Source organism: Schistocerca serialis, chromosome 7 (genome assembly GCF_023864345.2).
Source record: "Schistocerca serialis cubense isolate TAMUIC-IGC-003099 chromosome 7, iqSchSeri2.2, whole genome shotgun sequence".
NCBI classification, from domain to species: Eukaryota; Metazoa; Arthropoda; class Insecta; order Orthoptera; family Acrididae; genus Schistocerca; species Schistocerca serialis.
Window position 1 is genome coordinate 312,163,440 of NC_064644.1, and position 19,357 is coordinate 312,182,796.

The 19,357-nt window shown below is 43.6% G+C and overlaps 1 protein-coding gene across 1 annotated transcript in view; it reads left to right on the plus strand.

The window, feature by feature from the left end:
- The first annotated feature begins 1,016 nt into the window (after positions 1-1,016).
- Positions 1,017-19,357, plus strand: part of LOC126413038 (A disintegrin and metalloproteinase with thrombospondin motifs 12-like) — a 354,477-nt gene continuing 336,136 nt past the window's right edge. The window contains exons 1-3 of the mRNA XM_050082933.1: positions 1,017-1,076; positions 2,433-2,687; positions 11,617-11,652. Of these exons, the coding sequence (XP_049938890.1) occupies positions 1,017-1,076; positions 2,433-2,687; positions 11,617-11,652 (351 nt within the window). The remainder of the gene's footprint in view (positions 1,077-2,432; positions 2,688-11,616; positions 11,653-19,357) is intronic.

A 19,357-nucleotide genomic window follows, 5' to 3' on the forward strand; every position in this document is an offset into this window, starting at 1 on the left:
CTTCGTTATTTGAAAATAACAAATCTATAGAGTACATTTGTATAGATAGGTGTGCGATCTGAGTGTCTGACCTCTGGAGGTTTGGGTGTGAGCCACTGTAGGACGGTGTGTGAGTGAGGCGGCTGCATGCAGACGGAACGCCATACCTATCAATACAAATGTTCCCTATAAGTTTGCTACTTTCATCGCACTTTCACTCTTATGAAGGCAGCTAAGATTTGTTCCCCAATACAAACTCCTTCAGCTAAGAGAAGTTCTTAAACCGGACATCACCGATTATTTGCTAGATATACCGCAGTCTCTGTCTTATCCTACTTTTCGCTCTCTGCGGCTTCAGCTAGTAGCATGGTTACTAACATGGAAGTTATTCCCTGGAGTCTTAACATGTGCCCTGTCAGCCTTTCCCTTGTACTATTTAGTGTTTTCCACATGTTCCTCTCCTCGCCGGTTCTGCGGAGAACTTCCTCGATTTTTACCTGTTGAGCCCACTTAATTTTTGCTCAAATGTTTGACCAGAGGAAAAAGCAATACGCCGTAGAAATTGCACAATGGATTTTCGACCGAATTTTCATGGACAAACTAAGTGTGAGAAATGGACCAGTGGGGTATAAAACTCGTCAACTTGAGGTCTAGTTTTGCAATTAAAGTTCTGATTGCGTGAAAATCTAATAAACAGAGACGGAGGTTTCAATTCAAAAGAAGTTTGGGATCCGGCACTCAGTGTTTTATATGAGGTGCAGCATACGGCGGTAGTCTAACTCTGCTTTAAGTAACCCAGTGGCACCAGTGTTAGTTAAGTGGGAAGTCCTAGCAGCGAGTACGCCTAATAACAGAACTAGGGCACCTGAAGATGAGACTCCGTCGGGAGTCGAAATATTCTGCCTAAAAGTGGAGCCAATAACTCGCTAAACACCCAAAAGCAAACCATTAAAAAAAATGTTTCTTTGCTAAGTTATCGGCCCAAGTTTGTATGTTCACTCATGCAGGCAATACATTCTTGAAAAATGGCATGTAGCATGTATCTCTTTGAGACACCAGGTGTTATGCAGCGCCGCAACTTGCCAATTTGTGGTCAGGTAAGGTTGTTCCCATGCGAGACGTGCTTGTCATAGTACGTCAAACGCGGTTTCCATCAGAAACGAGATGGTAAACCACAAGGAACGTGCTCCTCATTTGGATTTGCGAACATAGCTCTGTACAGCGACAACTATATGGAGCGCAAAGCGCATAATAAACAATAAAAAGTCTGACGTCATTCACATCAGTACTAAAAAAATACGTTATTTTTCGCTTAGAAAATAAATGATACAAATTGAAAGGCTGTCAATTCAGCTAAATATTTTCGAATTACAATTAAGGACAACTTGAACTGGAACCATCACACATAAAATGTGGCGAAGGCGAACCGAAAACTGAATTTTATTGGCAGAACACGTAGAAGAGACCGCCTGTACAGCGCTCGTCCGTCCTCTTAAAGAGTATTGCTGCCCGGTATAGGTTCAAAGAGGCGTAGCTCGTCACGTATCATCGCGAAACTGGGGAGAGAGTGTCAAAGATAAGTGAGTTGGGATGGCAACAATTACATTAAAAACGGTGTACGTTGGGGATAGATCTTTTCATGAAATTTCAGTGCTCAGCTTTCTCCTCCGAGCGGTAAAACGTTTTGCTGCAGCCACCTCCAATGGCAGAAATGACCATCGTAATAAAATAAAAGAAATCAGAGCTAGCACGGAAAGATGTAGGTGTTTATTTTTCAGACGTCGTATTCGAGAATAAAACGGCCTAGAAATGGTCTGAAAGTGGGTCTATGAGCTTTCTGCAAAGTAGTGAAATGTGATTGCCTATTTATTTGGATATAATATTCAAGTAGTCGCTTTTCTGAATTTTTATAAGATTTATTTTCCATAGCGTAATTAGTTTACGAGACACTGCAGGATCATCATCAGATGGAGGTGTTACAGGAACTTTACCTGGACCATGTTATGGTGATGATGGTGAAAATAATGGAAATTTATTTTCCGGTAATGAAAAGTTTGCGAAACGAAAGAGTTGTTATGTTCTGGGTGCTTACATTGCACTGCCTCGTTTCGTTTCATAAGTGAGAAGTCGAGCTTATCGATTACTAAAAGACATCTAAATTACCTCGAAAACCCTTGCGGTCGTTTTGTCAGAAACGGTCGAATATCTACGGATAAGCCGAAACACGTGCTCGTTTATTTTGACTCTTCTTCCACCGAGAGAAATTTCTGGGAAATTGGATTATGGCACTCGTCTTGTTCTCCTCGTAAGAGCGCGTGGATTCAGGTCGCGGCCACGAGCAAGACTTGGTGCAACGCCTCGGCACCTGCGCAAAAGAGACGTAGCAGCGTCTCAGCTGGTACTCGGAACGGTGCGACGGCCGAAACACGAGCAGCGGTGCAGATGTCCGGCAGGCGGGCAGGTGGTGGTCCCGAGGCAGCCTGCGCCGTGAGGATGTCCCCTGCCTGGGCGGGGAGGCTCAGACAGCGGGGCGCCTCGGCAAGTCGCCGCGCGCCTGGCGCTGGCTTCGCATCTTCCCCAGAGCGGGCCCCAGCTGTACGGAGGGGGGCAGCGAGGCGCGCCCAAATCTGCCGCCAGGCCAGTCACCCGCCGCAGCCGTCTGCCCGCCGTCTGCACTCTGTCCAAGCGGGGCGCCGCTGCAGCACTCGGTCTGCCACGCTTTTTACCGAACCAGCTGCTGCTAAACCGCCGCTGCAGTTGAAAGTAGCACGTCGCCTACTTGCCCTACGGTGTTGTACTGGTTACGCGTTTACACTGTAATAATTTCTGGTTGATCATCAAATTGAACTTGTTCTTTATTATTGGCACTCATGTCAAGCGTATCATAGCTACTTCATCCGCATCAGTAGCTGACTTTTCAGCGCGGCTGACTGCCGTGCGGACGACCCGGGTTCGATACCCGGTACTGCCAAGGATTTTTCGTTGGTGGGTTGACAGGACCGGGGAATACTCAGTTCTGTCAGGCCAACTGGGGAGCTACTTGACAGAATAGTAGCGGCTCCAGGTCACCAAAACTGACAACTGCCCACGCCCTCCATACAAAGACGCAACAAACAAAGGAATACATGGTGATCGGTCGGTACCGATGAACCCGCCAGGACCTGTGGACGGAGTTAGTATGTCTGATTGATACGTGACTATATTGTACGTGACAATCCTATAATTACCATTTAATGAAATGTAAAGACACGGTGGTCAGTCGGTACCGATGGGCCCGCCAGGGCCTGTGGACGGAGTTAGTATGTTTATGAAACAGAATTTTCTCTCACGAACTCAGTTTTAACAGAAAACTTGTACAACGTCCTTTAAAAAAGCTTATTACTGTATCGCGTAATAATTTGAAGTAGTTCGGTCAAGAACTCTTAGAGATTTTTGGTAACAACGCTTCTCTTTCATATGTCACCTATATATTTATATAGAGCATGTATTACACAATATATAGTCTGTGTCCGTCCAAATGTTCCTTAGAGAATCGTTGAAAAATTTGAAGGTAATCGGTCAAGTACTTTTCGAGATTTTTGGTAACAACGTTAAACTACAGTCTGTCTTTATAAGGTGGTATAGATCGGCTACAACCAGCTGCTTTTAAAGGCGTTTGTTTTTTCAAGAAGCTGGCAACCCGTCTTCAGAGGTTTACGTTTACTTGTTTGTCAGGAACATGGTTTCTTTACTAAGAATTTTACGACGGGTGTTTTTGAGACAGCTACTGTAAAACGTCGTAAGTAAAGACATAACGTTCACGACGCCTAAATAAACATCTGAAGATGGGTTGAACATAAACTGAATGTACTCTCAAACACTTGAGTTCTGAGGCATAAAGGGGTGCCACTCACATCGCTTCATTACCCCCTTAAACGTTAGTGTCAGGGATGCTATGGTTACAACTTTATGCGCTAGGAGCGCTACTGTCATGTCACATGACAATGCGGCCCGCGAGCTTAAGTAAGCATGGGAATCAGGCCCGTAGACCACCAACGGTTGCTCTTGCCAGTCTAATCCATTTAAGGCAGCAAGTAAAACAAGTAAGCAACAATTTTTCAAACAATAATCCACTTTATTTTTTGGTCAAATCTTTGAGCGGAGCGAAAGCGAGACTCTGTGGAAATGGCACAATCGATTTTTCTCCAGAATTTTCGCAGTCAGTGGAAAATGGACAAATGCGGTGTCAAATAGATCACCGTGAGGTGTAGTTTTGCAAAAACGCGTTTTAACTGCTTGCAAGTCATCAGGTAATTAAAACATGTTAAATACTAATGGGGGAAAATTCTTTTCTCAAATTTCATAGCTAAACAAATCGTGGTAAATACTCAGATGGAGTGTCGAATAGACCAGCGTGAGTTCTAGTTTCGCAAAAATATTTAACAGCTTAAAGTGATCAGGTTAATTAGTAAAAACTTAATTAGTGCTTTGACGGGAATTTACACAACGAATTATTTCCTGAATATTCATAACGAAGAGTGGGAAATGGACAAATGCGGTATCTAGTTTTGCAAAAAAAGGTTTAATTGCTTTAAAGTAATAAGGTCAAGTAAGGAAAGGCTGAATTAGTGATTTAAGGGAACATTGAATAATTTCACAAACAGCTAGCGTAAATGAAGTGTCAAAAAGTCCACCTCTACAAGGCCTCGCTATTTTGGGCATAAAAAGTTGCATTTATGTTACATTTAACTGTCAGTTACAAGAAATTCAGAAATAAAAAAACTGAAAAGGGGCGACTAAATATTTTGTGAAATGGTTTGTCTACAAGTAAGAAATAAAACAGATGAGAGAAACATTCGACGCGCCTTTCATGCTCGCAATCGTATACAGCAAATGAGGTGCCGATTGTGAATTTAAAGTTCGATGTTTTATTTGTAATCTTCGAATTTTAAACAGTCTGCTAGAGGATATTTGTCTGGTGGTTTGTGCAGACCGTGTAGTCTCATTTACTATGCATGATTTCGTGTATCATTCAATGACATATCAAATGTTTCTCTAATGTATTTTATTTCTTTCTTTTAGAAAGGTCATTTCGCAAAACATTTGACTGTCGTTTGTTAATTCTTTGAATACTTCAGTAAAGCGTAATATAATCTTAACTTCATTTTTGTGATGTATCAGTACATGAAACAATAATTCGTCTCCTCACTTCATTGCACATAACTCGATTTTTCAGCATTTGGTTAATGTCCGAATATTACAACTGAATGTAACGACGGGTTTCCTACCAAAAGTATTGAGGAAATAACCAACTGATTCTTTAAGTAACACACTAAAAATATAAAAATTGTACTGATGCTTGTAACTAACATAATTGACACGAGGAATTTTCACGAACAGAATACGTACGTCACACTCCACTGGATTAAACTGCTAGATGTTGTAAGATGGCAAGAACTATGCCCCTTACATGAAGTCATTAAAGATCACCTAACTCACGTTGAGCGAACAGTAGGGCTGAACAAAAATGACTGACAAGGCACAATGCATCTTGTAGAGGGTATAGCATGGACGTATTGGAATAATTAATGTTGGGTGATGGTTTTAAAGTAATTTACACGACATGAAAACTTTGTGGAAATGCATCGATTTACTGGAGGCTAGTTTATCCCAGGGAAGTATACAGAGTTGACCGTGGCCGGCTGGGGAGCAGCGAAGGGAAGCAGCAATAGGCAGCTTAGGGCGGCTCAAGCTCTGAGAAAGCGGTAACGGGGGGCGGCCTCCAGCTGCCTTAAGATGAGTGACAGTGAGTGGGTGGTTGACCCTATGCTGGTGTACCAGGAAGCAGACGGAGAACTTGTACGCCTGTTGATAAATGTCCATCATCCCGTTTTCAGTGAAACATGCGAGTAAGCCGTGCAAAGCTATGGTGGAGCGGTCAACAGAGACCAAAATATGCATGTTCATGACTATAGCAACTTCATGCTGTATTCACGGTCCACAGAGTCTGAAGTAAATCAAGTAAAGAGCGACAGCATGAAATACGCCGGCCTCCGATGGGTACATAGGACCAAGGAATTTGAAGTACTCTCCAGGGAGTCAGAATTCCGGAAAAATTAGTGTTCTGTGCAGACGCTAACCTTGATGGGTGGCCTGGGAGGAGCTAAATAGCAGAAGTTGAGAGGAAGGGAAATTTTGTGGGAATTTGTTCACTTCCCAGAGCAGGCATTGGTCAGCGCTGGGAAGCAACGCATAATTAGCGCGACTTGCGCTGCAATTGACGTAAGTGATTTTGCTGGAGGGGAAACCGAGGCGAAGAGTGGACTGGAGAAGTCCCCGTAGAGGTCTTCCGTTCCCAGCCTGCCTAGAGTGCGGACGTGGCGTTCTTTACTCAGCTTGCCTGAGAAAGAGTGAGCATCTCTGCGCTTTAGGACTTAGCAAATGGAACGATTGAGCTTGGAGATAGGAAGTTTTGGTTCAGCTATGTTCTGAGCAAGATAGCTAGGAGTGAATAGACGAGTGCAGCCCTGCAGCACCACGAGGCCGGCCGACGTTCTCATAACGACGCCTCTCCACCATGCTGAATTCGGTGATATTGCACCCGCTCCGGCTTGAATTAGGTCACATTAATTTGTTGGATCACGTCGGCAAAGTTTCCACGAGGATTTCGTGGGCCGTGTATTGGGGAATTCTTCTCGCACTTCGCATTACGCCTGGGTCAGTCGATAGGAATTACTTTTGATTTATCGCGCTTTACTCCACGTAAACGCAATTTATTACCACTGCCTGATAGGAGAGTCATGTAATGTGATGATGGAAGGTCGGGAGTTAAAATAAATTTGTGCTAATCGACTGCATCTGTTTTCAATCAAGTAGTTGAAATCCCAAGTCATTTTCTTAATTAATTTTATGTTCAACATTTGCATCTGGTGTTCAATAGCTGAATATTACATCAATTTGCACCCCTTTTTAATTAAGAGTGATCAATTCTGAATCAATGAATGTCAACACTGTCACCGCAGTTCAATCAGGAGTCACAGGGCCTTATTGCTTTCTTTGCGTTATCCGATATTGCAGCAGTCTTGCACTCTCTGTTGATCTGTTAGTCAATTAGCTGGGGTGAACACACGCCAAAACCAGATAAGTGATGGGTGGGGTGTTACAACGTAAAACTAGTTCTTACTGCCCACGTATCGCTGTTTTAGTGTTCTTTCCCAGGATGCCACTGACCTCATCAGGAACACAGCCAATTGTCTGTGAGACATTGGAACAATCTGAAAGATCTTAAATCCATTTCGAAAGGCATGGTTGCTCAACACTGCTGTTGACCATGAATATATTATGTCAACATACACCGTCGCATCACCTACAGTCTATTTTCCACTTACCCTTTCATTTTTCTTTTCTCCTATCTTTCGTTCTTTGCTTTGGGTGTCAGGTGTCACATGCCCTCAAGGGGCCCCAGGGCAATGCCCCAGCCTAGTTACGCTCCAGCATGTGTGACATATGGCACCACCGCTACGCAAGGTAACATTCATGAGCGAACCCGAATCAGTTACACAGACCAACAAAATTTCTCCTTCCTTTTTGAATCCATATGTCTCCTCAGTTTGTTTCTTTTCACGTATAGTTTTATCAGAATGTGACTTCTCTGTTGTTGTTCTTGTTTTGTTTCTTGTTTTTGTTGTTGTTCTCTTCAGCCCAAAGAATAGTTTTTTTACCCTCTGTTGCACAAGGATTTTAATCCGAGAACTTCATTCTTGCTCTTCCATACGTAGTTTCCTCTTGGTTCTTGTGTTAACTCTGCAGTACATTACCCGTCTTTCCCTACGGCTAACGCCAGACGGTTCCTCACGCTAATTTGTGTGATAATTTCGAACATCTTGTATAATTTTATTATGTAGAACACGATAAATCCTTTGAGAGTGCCTTGATCATTTTTCTTCGATTGTCTGCTGGCACGTCAAGTTATAAACTAGAAAATTAGGAAACAAATATTACTGGAATAAAAAAATAATTTTTCAACACAATCAAAAGTTTTATTGAAATACAGACATGAAAACATTTCCTTATACCACCTAAATTATTTGTCTATTGCCTTATATTTACTATCACTTTTCTCCGTATTTTATCCATCTTTAGCAACTGTAGTATACAGGGTGTAAATTTTAAGTTGACAAACCAGAATAACTCTAACAATGAGCTTCACACGATAAAATGTGTAGAATCTAAAGTTGACTATTTTCGAGGGGGACATCTGCTGGTGCTAAAATTAGCCCGCCACCCCAGCCCCTTGAGGGTGAGGCGGGAGGCAACTTTAAAATTTCAAATGGGAACCCCCATTTTTTATTGCAGAATCAGAGTCTACACAAAAAAACTACGCACATTTTGTCTTAAACATTTGTTTTGATTCTTGGTAGTTGGCGCTGTAATATAAGAAAATCCATGTTCTCATTTTTGCGTGTAAAATGGTTACGGATAAATAAAAAATACTCATTTACTTCGTAAATTTCGATTCGCTGAAACTAAAACTCTCCCTCTCTCCCCATTGGGTGAGGTTTGAGAGATAGGAACTAGAGTTTTACAAATGTTGACCCAAATAGTGTATTAATTTTTTCTGCAGATTCGGATAAGTTTTAGTTTTGTTTGTTTCGTGGTCATGAGGCCACACAACTTTTAATTATCAAACAAATCATCTGAATAGCTAACTAACTAACCAAACATCCTACTTACTAAAGAGTGAACTCAGTTTTTATTTATACGTAACCATTTTCCACGCGAAAATGAGAACATGGATTTTCTTTTGAATTACAGAGCCAACTACCAAGAATAAAAACAAGTGTTTAAGACAACATGTACGTAGTTTTTTATGTAGACTCTGATTCTGCAATGAGGAATGGGGGTTCCCATTTGAAATTTTAAAGTTGCCTCCCGCCTCACCCTCAAGGGGCTGGGGTGGCGGGCTTATTAGAGCACAGCAGATGTCCCCCTTGAAAATAATCAACTTTGGATTCCACACATTTTTTCGTCTGAAGCTTATTTTTCGAGTTATTGTGGTTCGTCAACTTAAAATTTACACCCTGTATAATGAAATAACAAGCATAAAAGAAATCTAATTTATTTACCAGTTTCGGCTACTTAGTGCCCTTCTTCAGAAGATTATGCCTATCGCATTATTTGCGAGTGCACACTCGCAAATAATGCGATAGGCATAACCTTCTGAAGGACTCTATGTGCCCGAAACTACCTTTTATGCAGCTGGTGGCTTATTATTTCATTACATCTAATATAGATTTACCCGGTAAACTGCCTTTTCCGCGTTTGCTGGAAATGAAATGATAATAAAATGGACACCCTAGTTGCAAACAGGCGTTGATGTACTTCATTGGGGACATGTTGAAAATGTGTACCCCGACCGGGACTCGAACCCGGGATCGCCTGCTTACATGTCCTCATGTCCCAATGAAGTACATCAATGCCTGTTTGCAGCTAGGGTGTCCATTTAATTATCATTTCATTTCCAGCAAATCTGCATGGTCATCTACGGTAACTGTTCTTTCGGGAACAGATACTACCGTCATATACAGGGTTATTACAAATGATTGAAGCGATTTCATAGCTCTACAATAACTTTATTATTTGAGATATTTTCGCAATGCTTTGCACACACATACAAAAACTCAAAGCTTTTTTAGGCATTCACAAATGTTCGATATGTGCCCTTTTAGTGATTCGGCAGACATCAAGCCGATAATCAAGTTCCTCCCACACTCGGCGCAGCATGTCCCCACCAATGAGTTCGAAAGCATCGTCGATGCGAGCTCGTAGTTCTGGCACGTTTCTTGGTAGAGGAGGTTTAAACACTGAATCTTTCACATAACCCCTCAGAAAGAAATCGCATGGGCTTAAGTCGGGAGAGCGTGGAGGCCATGACATGAATTGCTGATCATGATCTCCACCACGACCGATCCATCGGTTTTCCAATCTCCTGTTTAAGAAATGCCGAACATCATGATGGAAGTGCGGTGGAGCACCATCCTGTTGAAAGATGAAGTCGGCGCTGTCGGTCTCCAGTTGTGGCATGAGCCAATTTTCCAGCATGTCCAGATACACGTGTCCAGTAACGTTTTTTTCACAGAAGAAAAAGCGGCCGTAACCTTTAAACTGTGAGATTGCACAAAACACGTTAACTTTTGGTGAATTGCGAATTTGCTGCACGGATGCGTGAGGATTCTCTACCGCCCAGATTCGCACATTGTGTCTGTTCACTTCACCATTAAGAAAAAATGTTGCTTCATCACTGAAAACGAGTTTCGCACTGAACGCATCCTCTTCCATGAGCTGTTGCAACCGCGCCGAAAATTCAAAGCGTTTGACTTTGTCATCGGGTGTCAGGGCTTGTAGCAATTGTAAACGGTAAGGCTTCTGCTTTAGCCTTTTCCGTAAGATTTTCCAAACCGTCGGCTATGGTACGTTTAGCTCCCTGCTTGCTTTATTCGTCGACTTCCGCGGGCTACGCGTGAAACTTGCCCGCACGCGTTCAACCGTTTCTTCGCTCACTGCAGGCCGACCCATTGATTACCCCATACAGAGGCATCCAGAAGCTTTAAACTGCGCATACCATCGCCGAATGGAGTTAGCAGTTGGTGGATCTTTGTTGAACTACGTCCTGAAGTGTCGTTGCACTGTTATGACTGACTGATGTGAGTGCATTTCAAGCACGACATACGCTTTCTCGGCTCCTGTCGCCATTTTGTCTCACTGCGCTCTCGAGCGCTCTGGCGGCAGAAACCTGAAGTGCGGGTACAGCCGAACAAAACATTTTGAGTTTTTCTACGTATCTGTAGTGTGTCGTGACCATATGTCAATGAATGGAGCTACAGTGAATTTATGAAATCGCTTCAATCATTTGTAATAGCCTTATAGTTAAAATATGGCTTCCCGGTCATTGACCTTCTTGTGTGAACGCACACGCTATGCCCAAACTCGTACGGGACGTGGTAGATTAATCTGCCATGAGTAATGAGTATGAAGGGCAAACATCTGTTAGGCGCACTACAAATGTAGTGGCGCGGACATGTTGGGAATGTGGCTCTCACGGGGAGCGTGCAGAGGATAAGTTCCCTACAGGCGCACTATCTTATCTGCCCTCGGTGGCTCAGATGGACAGACCGTCTGCCATGTAAGCAGGAGATCCCGGGTTCAAGTCCCAGTCGGGGCACACATTTTCAACATGTCCCCAACGAAGTACATCAACGCCTGTTTGCAGATAGGGTGTCCATTTAATTATCATTTCAAACTGAATAACATCGGGTATAATCTACAGCCCTGTCTAACGCCGTTCGGAACTGCGGCTTCTCTCGTCATTCTGCTCGAATCCAGCTCTGTAAGTCAACGGAAAACGTAAGAAGTCAGTGCTGCACTGCGTAGCTGTAGCTTCAGCGATATCGCCCTCTTTCCCTGTCAAACCGTGAGTCACTATCGTCCACGTTTAGTCTCTTCAGTTTGCTATTGAATTCTGTGCACAGGTGACGGAATCATCTACATATGCACCTGTCTAAATTTGTACCCTGCTAGCCGTCTTTTGGTGGGTGGTGGAGGGTACTTTGTGTACCATTTTCGACAGTGTTCCCACGGTGCGGCGCCAACTCTTGACAGGTGGCGTGGCAGAATCTGGGCGCGGCGCGGACGCCGGTGAGTCATCCACGGAATGCGGCCTCTCTGCTCCTCCTCTACACTCTTCTCCTTCCCTCCCCCCCCCCCCCCCCTCCTCCTCCACCTTGCAGGTGCAAAAGCGGGCGCCGCCGCGTCTGCGCCGCCGGCTGGCTGCCGTCTGCCCCCCCCCCCCCCCCCCCCCTCTCCCCTCCACAGCCGCACCATGAGGTTCGACGCCCGGCTCGCCACAAGACGCATCCACAGGCGGTTTCTAGCAGCCAGGGCGGCCGCTGTCGGCCGTCTTACTCGATGGCAGAAAAAACTTTAGCACGTCGAGAAACAAACAACTATTCTCGTTACCAAGCATCTAAGCTCACCGAACAAAATTTTAGTCACCTCCTTAAAAGAGTTGTTGTTGTTGCGGTCTTCAGTCCAGAGACTGGTTTGATGCAGCTCTCCATGCTACTCTATCCTGTGCAAGCTTCTTCATCTCACAGTACCTACTGCAACCTACATCCTTCTGAATCTGCTTAGTGTATTCATCTCTTGGTCTCCCTCTACGATTTTTACCCTCCACGCTGCCCTCCAATACTAAATTGGTGATCCCTTGATGCCTCAGAAAATGTCCTACCAACCGATCCCTTCTTCTAGTCAAGTTATGCCACAAACTCCTCTTCTCCCCAATTCTGTTCATTACCTCCTCATTAGTTATGTGATCTACCCATCTGATCTTCAACATTCTTCTGTAGCATCACATTTCGAAAGCTTCTATTCTCTTCTTGTCCAAACTATTTATCGTACATGTTTCACTTCCATACATGGCTACACTCCATACAAATACTTTCAGAAACGACTTCCTGACACTTAAATCTATACTTGATGTTAACAAATTTCTCTTCTCCAGAAACGCTTTCCTTGCCATTGCTGGTCTACATTTTATATCCTCTCTACTTCGACAATCATCAGTTATTTTGCTCCCCAAATAGCAGAACTCATTTACTACTTTAAGCGTCTCATTTCCTAACCTAATTCCCTCAGCATCACCCGATTTAATTCCACTACATCCCATTATCCTCGTTTTGCTTTTGTTGATGTTCATCTTATATCCTCCTTTCAAGACACTGTCCATTCCTTTCAGCTGCTCTTCCAGGCCTTTTGCAGTCTCTGACAGAATTACATTGTCATCGGCGAACTTCAAAGTTTTAATTTCTTGTCCATGGATTTTAATACCTACTCCGAATTTTTCTTTTGTTTCTTTTACTGCTTGCTCAATATACAAATTGAATAACATCAGGGAGAGGCTACACCCCTGTCTCACTCCCTTCGCAACCACTGTTTCGCTTTCATGCCCCTAGACTCTTATAACTGCCATCTGGTTTCTGTACAAACTGTAAATAGCCTTTCGCTCCCTGTAATTTATCCCTGCCACCTTCAGAATTTGAAAGAGAGTATTCCAGTAAACATTGTCAAAAGCTTTCTCTAAGTCTACAAGTGGTAGAAACGTAGGTTTGGCTTTCCTTAATCTATTTTCTAAGATAAGTCGTAGGGTGAGTATTGCCTCACGTGTTCCAACATTTCTACGGAATCCAAACTGATCTTCCCCGAGATCGGCTTCTTCCAGTTTTTCCATTCGTCTGTAAAGAATTCGTGTTAGTATTTTGGCTTATTACATAAAAGAGTATATTGTCGCTTTGGAGCGCTCTGGATGGTACAGAACTGGTACTCTGCAATAGTGATGGAACTCATGGCAGTGAAGTGTTATGTGTGTGCGCGCCAGTCGGTTGTACCAATGGGTTGCGAGGTGTTCGGGAAAGTCTACAACCCACCATGTTGTGTGTAGCACATAGTGTTTATGAGCCGTTGCCGAATGTTGTCCCTGCAGTGGAATTTGCTCGCCTACAAATAATTAAAACGACAGTGCCATTGACAACCTTCACTTATGGATTTCCATAGAACAGGGTACTAGACAGAACACGAATCAAGATTTCTGTTTGCTCACCAGCGGAATAGAAACTCAACGCAAATTTTGTTTAGTTAAGAAGCATTTAAATGTGTGGCAGACTCCGTAGAGAGGTAAAGAATCGTCGCTCAAGTGTACAGAATAACAACTCTGTTCACAGAGAAACGATTTCATGCGCTCCTTGCGGCGAAATCAACACTTCGGAAATCTAACCACCAGAATCCCTGCAGTGGTTTTCGCCAGCAAAGTCTCTAGGTCGATCCCTGGAGGGAAGCGTCTTCGACCGATTCCCACAGAGCAGTGTCTCCACGCCATATATTCACCCCGTCTTGGACACGAAGCGTCTTCGTTTGTGCTCGGGTCGCGAGTCCCAGCGGCCGTTATAAAAACATTACCTCCCACTACATGGATCATGAATGTGCCAGACAATCACCTGAAGCTCATACTACTTTCAGAAGATTTTCTGGAACATTCTATTACCCCTGCTTCATTTTAGCACTCCGCTAATCAAATATGCATTCTGCTTTTTGGTGGGAAGCACGCCCCAGGGCATCCCGTGTGAGTATTGGATTGGATTATTTGGGGGGGGAAGAGACCAAACAGCGAGGTCATCGGTCGCAAAGAAATACAGGTATGGAAGCTACCAGGACAATGGCAAAAGTCTACAGTCATTGGCGGGAATACCTGTTATATAATTTGTATTTGTTTATTCAGTAAATTGTTTCTGTGAACTCAAGAAAATTGTAGTCCCAATCATTCTTGAACGACCCAATAATATTTCGAAGCAGTAGTATCCACTGCAGTCGGAAATTACATTTGCGCCAATGATTAATTGATGCTTGCAGCACCTTTGGGGTTGGGTTTGGTCGTTTGGGGGAAGAGACCAAACAGCGAGGTCACCGGTCTCATCGGATTAGGGAAGGATGGGGAAGGAAGGCGGCCGTGCCCTTTCAAAGGAACCATCCCAGTATTTGCCTGGAGCGATTTAGGGAAATCACGGAAAACCTAAATCAGGATGGCCGGACGCGGGATTGACCCGTCGTCCGCCCGAATGCGAGTCCAGTGTGCTATGTGAGTGTTGCTCAGAGGGTAGTGTTCCCATGCACTCCTTTCCACTAGATGTCTTTTCACCTTGTTCCAACCCCCCCCCCCCCCCCCATCTCTTAAGGCTCACCAGAGTGTAACCTCCAACTAACACTGTCCACACTCCATGGGTTGTGAACCGTTCGGTGTTGTAAACCACCGCCTTCTCGCTCTGCTCTCTCTCTGTCTCAGGGCAGTAGATGTACACCTGTGCAAACACGACAGGTATGTTCCCAGTTCCTCTTTAGCCGGTACTGGCGATAGGAACGTGTTGATCACGTCGCCGTTTCCGTCAGTGTTCAGCTCTAATTAAATTCCAGACATGCATTACTACAGAAATTGTTAGTTCCTGGTGCTAGCCATTATCAGCCAATGAAATGATTAATAATCCGATTGGCATCTTAAACAGTGATCAAATATAAATATAACCCGAAATAAACTACCAGAATATTAAACGTGTGGTGAAAAAATTTGTTAGGCTTTTTAGCGATAACGTACTAATATGATCAATTACAAGTTAATAACGCAAACGCGAAGAATATTAGGAGGGATAAGGAGATTTACCATACGGATATACAGAAACACCAACCAGCGCTATCCTTATGCCTGTGTCCAATGTTTTTCTTCTTAGGCCGATAGCACCTTAACACACAATGACACAACCGCCCTATGCGCAGAGCAACCGAGGCGGAGTAGAATGTGGCGATCAGCCGATGCCAATCCGCCACGATCGCGCGCCGCTCCTGTCTGTGTTGAGACACGCAGTTAAGAAGACTGAATATTTAGTTGCTATCATAACTGCTAAATTACAATGCTGTTTACAGGTTTTTTATTTTAGTATGAATAAATTTATGGTTGGTCTTGCAGAAAGCTGACTCTGAGACATTATTAATAAACGATTGAAAACATCTAGCTGACTCTATTTCTATTTAAAATATTTAATCTGGATTTGAGGGCAAAATGTCTGCCTAAACATAACGTCGCGTCTGGCTTTTTTGTTTTTGGAGCTGCCAACTCTAGCTGTTTGCACTCGGTTGTATGCAGTCGGTTGTATGAAGTCAGTGCATGAAGGCTGGTCGACATGGAACGTGACACAATGGTTGTTGTGTGGCACGTGCCCAGTAAAACACCGTGGACGAGTTTGCCCGATTCATTGGGGACTCTCCAATATGTCTACAAGAAATGGTGTACCAAAAGCAGGCACATACACTGAAGCGCAAAAGAAACTGGTATAGACATGCGTATTCAAATACAGAATATGTAAACAACCAGAATACGGCGTTGCGGTCGGCTTCGCCTATATAAGACAAGTGTCTGGCGCAGTTGTTAGATCGGTTACTGCTGCTACAATTATAGGTTATCAAGATTTAAGTGAGTTTAAACTTGATGTTGTAGTCGGCGCACGAGGTATGGAACACAGCATCTACTAGGGAGCGATGAAGTGGGGATTTTCCCGTACGACCATTTCACGAGTGTATCGTGAATATCAGGAATCCGGTGAAACATCAAATCTCCAACATCGCTGCAGCAGGATAAAGATCCTGCAAGAACAGGACCAACGACGACTGAAGAGAATCGTTCAACATGACAGAAGTGACACCCTTCCGCAAACTGCTGCAAATTACAGCGCTGGGCCATCAACGAGTGTGAGCGTGCGAACCATTAAACGAAACATCATCGATATACGCTTTCGGAGTCGAAGGTTCACTCGTATACCCTTGATGACTGCACGACGCAAAGCTATACGCTTCGCCTGGGACCGTCAGCTCCGACATTGGACTGTTGATGACTGCAAACTTGTTGCCTGGTCGGACGAGTGTCGTTTCAAATTGCATCGAGGGGATGGACTTGCACGGATATGGAGACAACCTCGTGGATCCATGGATCTGCATGTCAGCAGGGGACTATTCAAGTTGGTGGAGACTCTGTAAGGGTGTGGGGTGTGTGTAGTTGGAGTGATATGGGCACCCTGATACGTCTAGATACGACTCTCACAGGTGACACATCCTGTCTGATCACCCGCATCCATTCATGCCCATTGTGCATTCCGTCGGACTTGGGCAATTCCAGTAGGACAATGCGACACCCCACACGTCCCCACACTCTTCTGACTTTAAACAATTCCGCTGGGCACCAAACTCCCCACACATGAACATTATTGAGCATGTCTGGCAATCAGAAGAGATCTCCACCTCGTCGTACTCTTACTGATTTATGAACAGCCCTCCAGGATTCATGGTTTCATTTCCCTCCAGCACTACCACAGACATTAGTCGAGTCCATGCCACGTCGTGTTGCGGCACTTCTAGGTGCTCGCGCGGGCCCTACACGATATTAGGTACGTGTAGTAGTTTCTTTGGCTCTTCAGTGTAATAGTGCATAAGTACGGTGATAGTAAAAAATCCTAACCGGGCCCAGAGACGAATGTCACGCCTTGTCATTGACAGTCGCTTTCAAGCCCAGCAGATATTTCTGGTGTCAGTGGCTGCAGGTCCATCTCAACCGGTTTTCGAGCGAACGTTGCGAAGGAAAGTGCATGCAGTGGACATTTGAAGACTAGTATCTTGCAAAAGACGATTGCTTGCACAGGAGCATAAAGCTGCCCGTATTCAGTAGGCCAAAAAATAGAGAAACTGACTGGAGACGTGTAGAATGGTCTGATTTTGTCTCTTTCAAATGATAAAAGGTGCCAAGTGACCCGACGGCCCAGTGAGATGTAGAACTCGCGGCGGGAGGAGGCTGTAGCTCTTGGTTGATGTTTTGTGGTGTTCTGAGGGTATTTTTTGCACAATAACTTCTACTTACCTGCACGCATTCATTTATCGTTTCACCTACAATCGGCTACGCTGTCCTTGTTTGAGGTACACTCGGTCACGCTGTCGGACCTGGACTAGTTTCTTGCTGTTTGACAGGAGGCTACGTCCGCTAGCAACCATGTCATTTGTAAAGGTGACATTTTATATATACATACTAGGACAGTGGTTCACAACCGTTCTGAAACCATTACCTCTCAGTGCTATCAATTATAAAATAGTACTCCCCGTCTCCTTTCCCCCTCTCCCGCACCCCTCTCACACACCAACCATCAACTACAGTAGCTCCCAACAAAACTTTAGAATGAAAAAGAATTTTCTTTGAGCACTTTCATTTTTAAAATGACGAAAGGTACCTCCTGTGCAACCCTCCCACCTAGCGTTTGTAAATCTCTTGATTACGGAACTACATACTCCTGAACAGGCAGCAATTTGAAGACTTCAAGTCTTCAATGCCTTGTCTGACCACTGTCCTAGCTGAATAATGAAGTAATTTCTTGTCTATTGCGAGAACTAGCATTTTCATGAGATATTTGAGAACATTCCGTGAATATTTCTTAGTTTCATTATCACACAAGCATGGTACAAAGGATGTATGTAATGAGTTGACTATGTAAGAAAATGTTCTTCATACCTTTGTTCCAGTAGTTGTAACCTCCACCACATTGTGTCTCGCATAATAATTTAGTTATGTGACCGAAACAGAACTGGACCTTTCTGTTTTTACTCCTAAAAAAATTACGTTTTACCCATCTGGAGTTAATCACTCCCAGGTCGGAACCACTGTCTTAGGATGATGTAGTCACATCAATTTGCGAACCTGAAATGAGATATATCTCGAGCAGCTCAGAAGTGCTAAATAAAGTACTAATTTCGTTGTTTTCTGTGCATGCTATTCTGCAGCTTCAATAAAGTGAATTACATACGTTTTTATATGTGTATCCATCAGAGTTTCAGATTATTCTTTTTTGTGTTATTTCATTTTTTCGTTACTAGTTTCGCTCACTGCTCATTTTCAAGCGGAATCTGTATATAAAATTACGTTTATGTAACATTACAATAAATCGAATACTTTCAGTCCGAAACATTCGCCAACCGATACTATTCTCTCTTTGATCCGCCCTGCCTTCCTTTTTCTTTGCGCTGTGTGATTATAGATATTAGTGTTAATTACATTGTATGCGGGTCAAAAATACTCCGTTTCCAATGTGGCTTACTTAAGCTAAAAGGTTGGGCACTCCTGTTGTAAAGCATTTATGCACTGAGATGAATTTAATGAAAATTGACAACATACTTCTTATTTCGATTTTCTGTTTGTTCATTTAAAATTGATTTTTGATTACGTGTATGTAGATTTCTCTCTCCTTCAGAACGTTCTCCTATCCGCATCCTCCTCTGAGGATGACACGGCGGTCGGATGGTCCCGCTAAATTCACAAATTCCACTTAAAACGGGCCGGTGCACCATCAAGTTGGAACCACACCTCTGGTAAGATGAAATAGAATGCCTCTTTGCTCGTCAGTTAAATTAATTAATTAAAATCTACGTAAGCCCAGAACCAGATCATACACTTCACATTTGCCAACCAAAATCATTAAACTAACTCGGCGGTGATGAAGGTGGTTATCATGAACGCCGTTACAGTGCCACCACGACACCACCGTTTGACTTACATTCATGACCGAAAATACGCACGAATCAAGGTTTCGTAACAGATTTCTTTGAATTTCTAATGTGAAAGAACCATGCCTGGGTGACTTTTCAGTGTGTATCAAAACGACGGCGGCAGAAGGTGCAAATAATTTGCGTACTGAAATTACTCTTTTAGTTTTTGTTTGATCAAAGTTTTTTTGATAATAGGAACGACCTTCGTTAGCTTCCTGTGGTC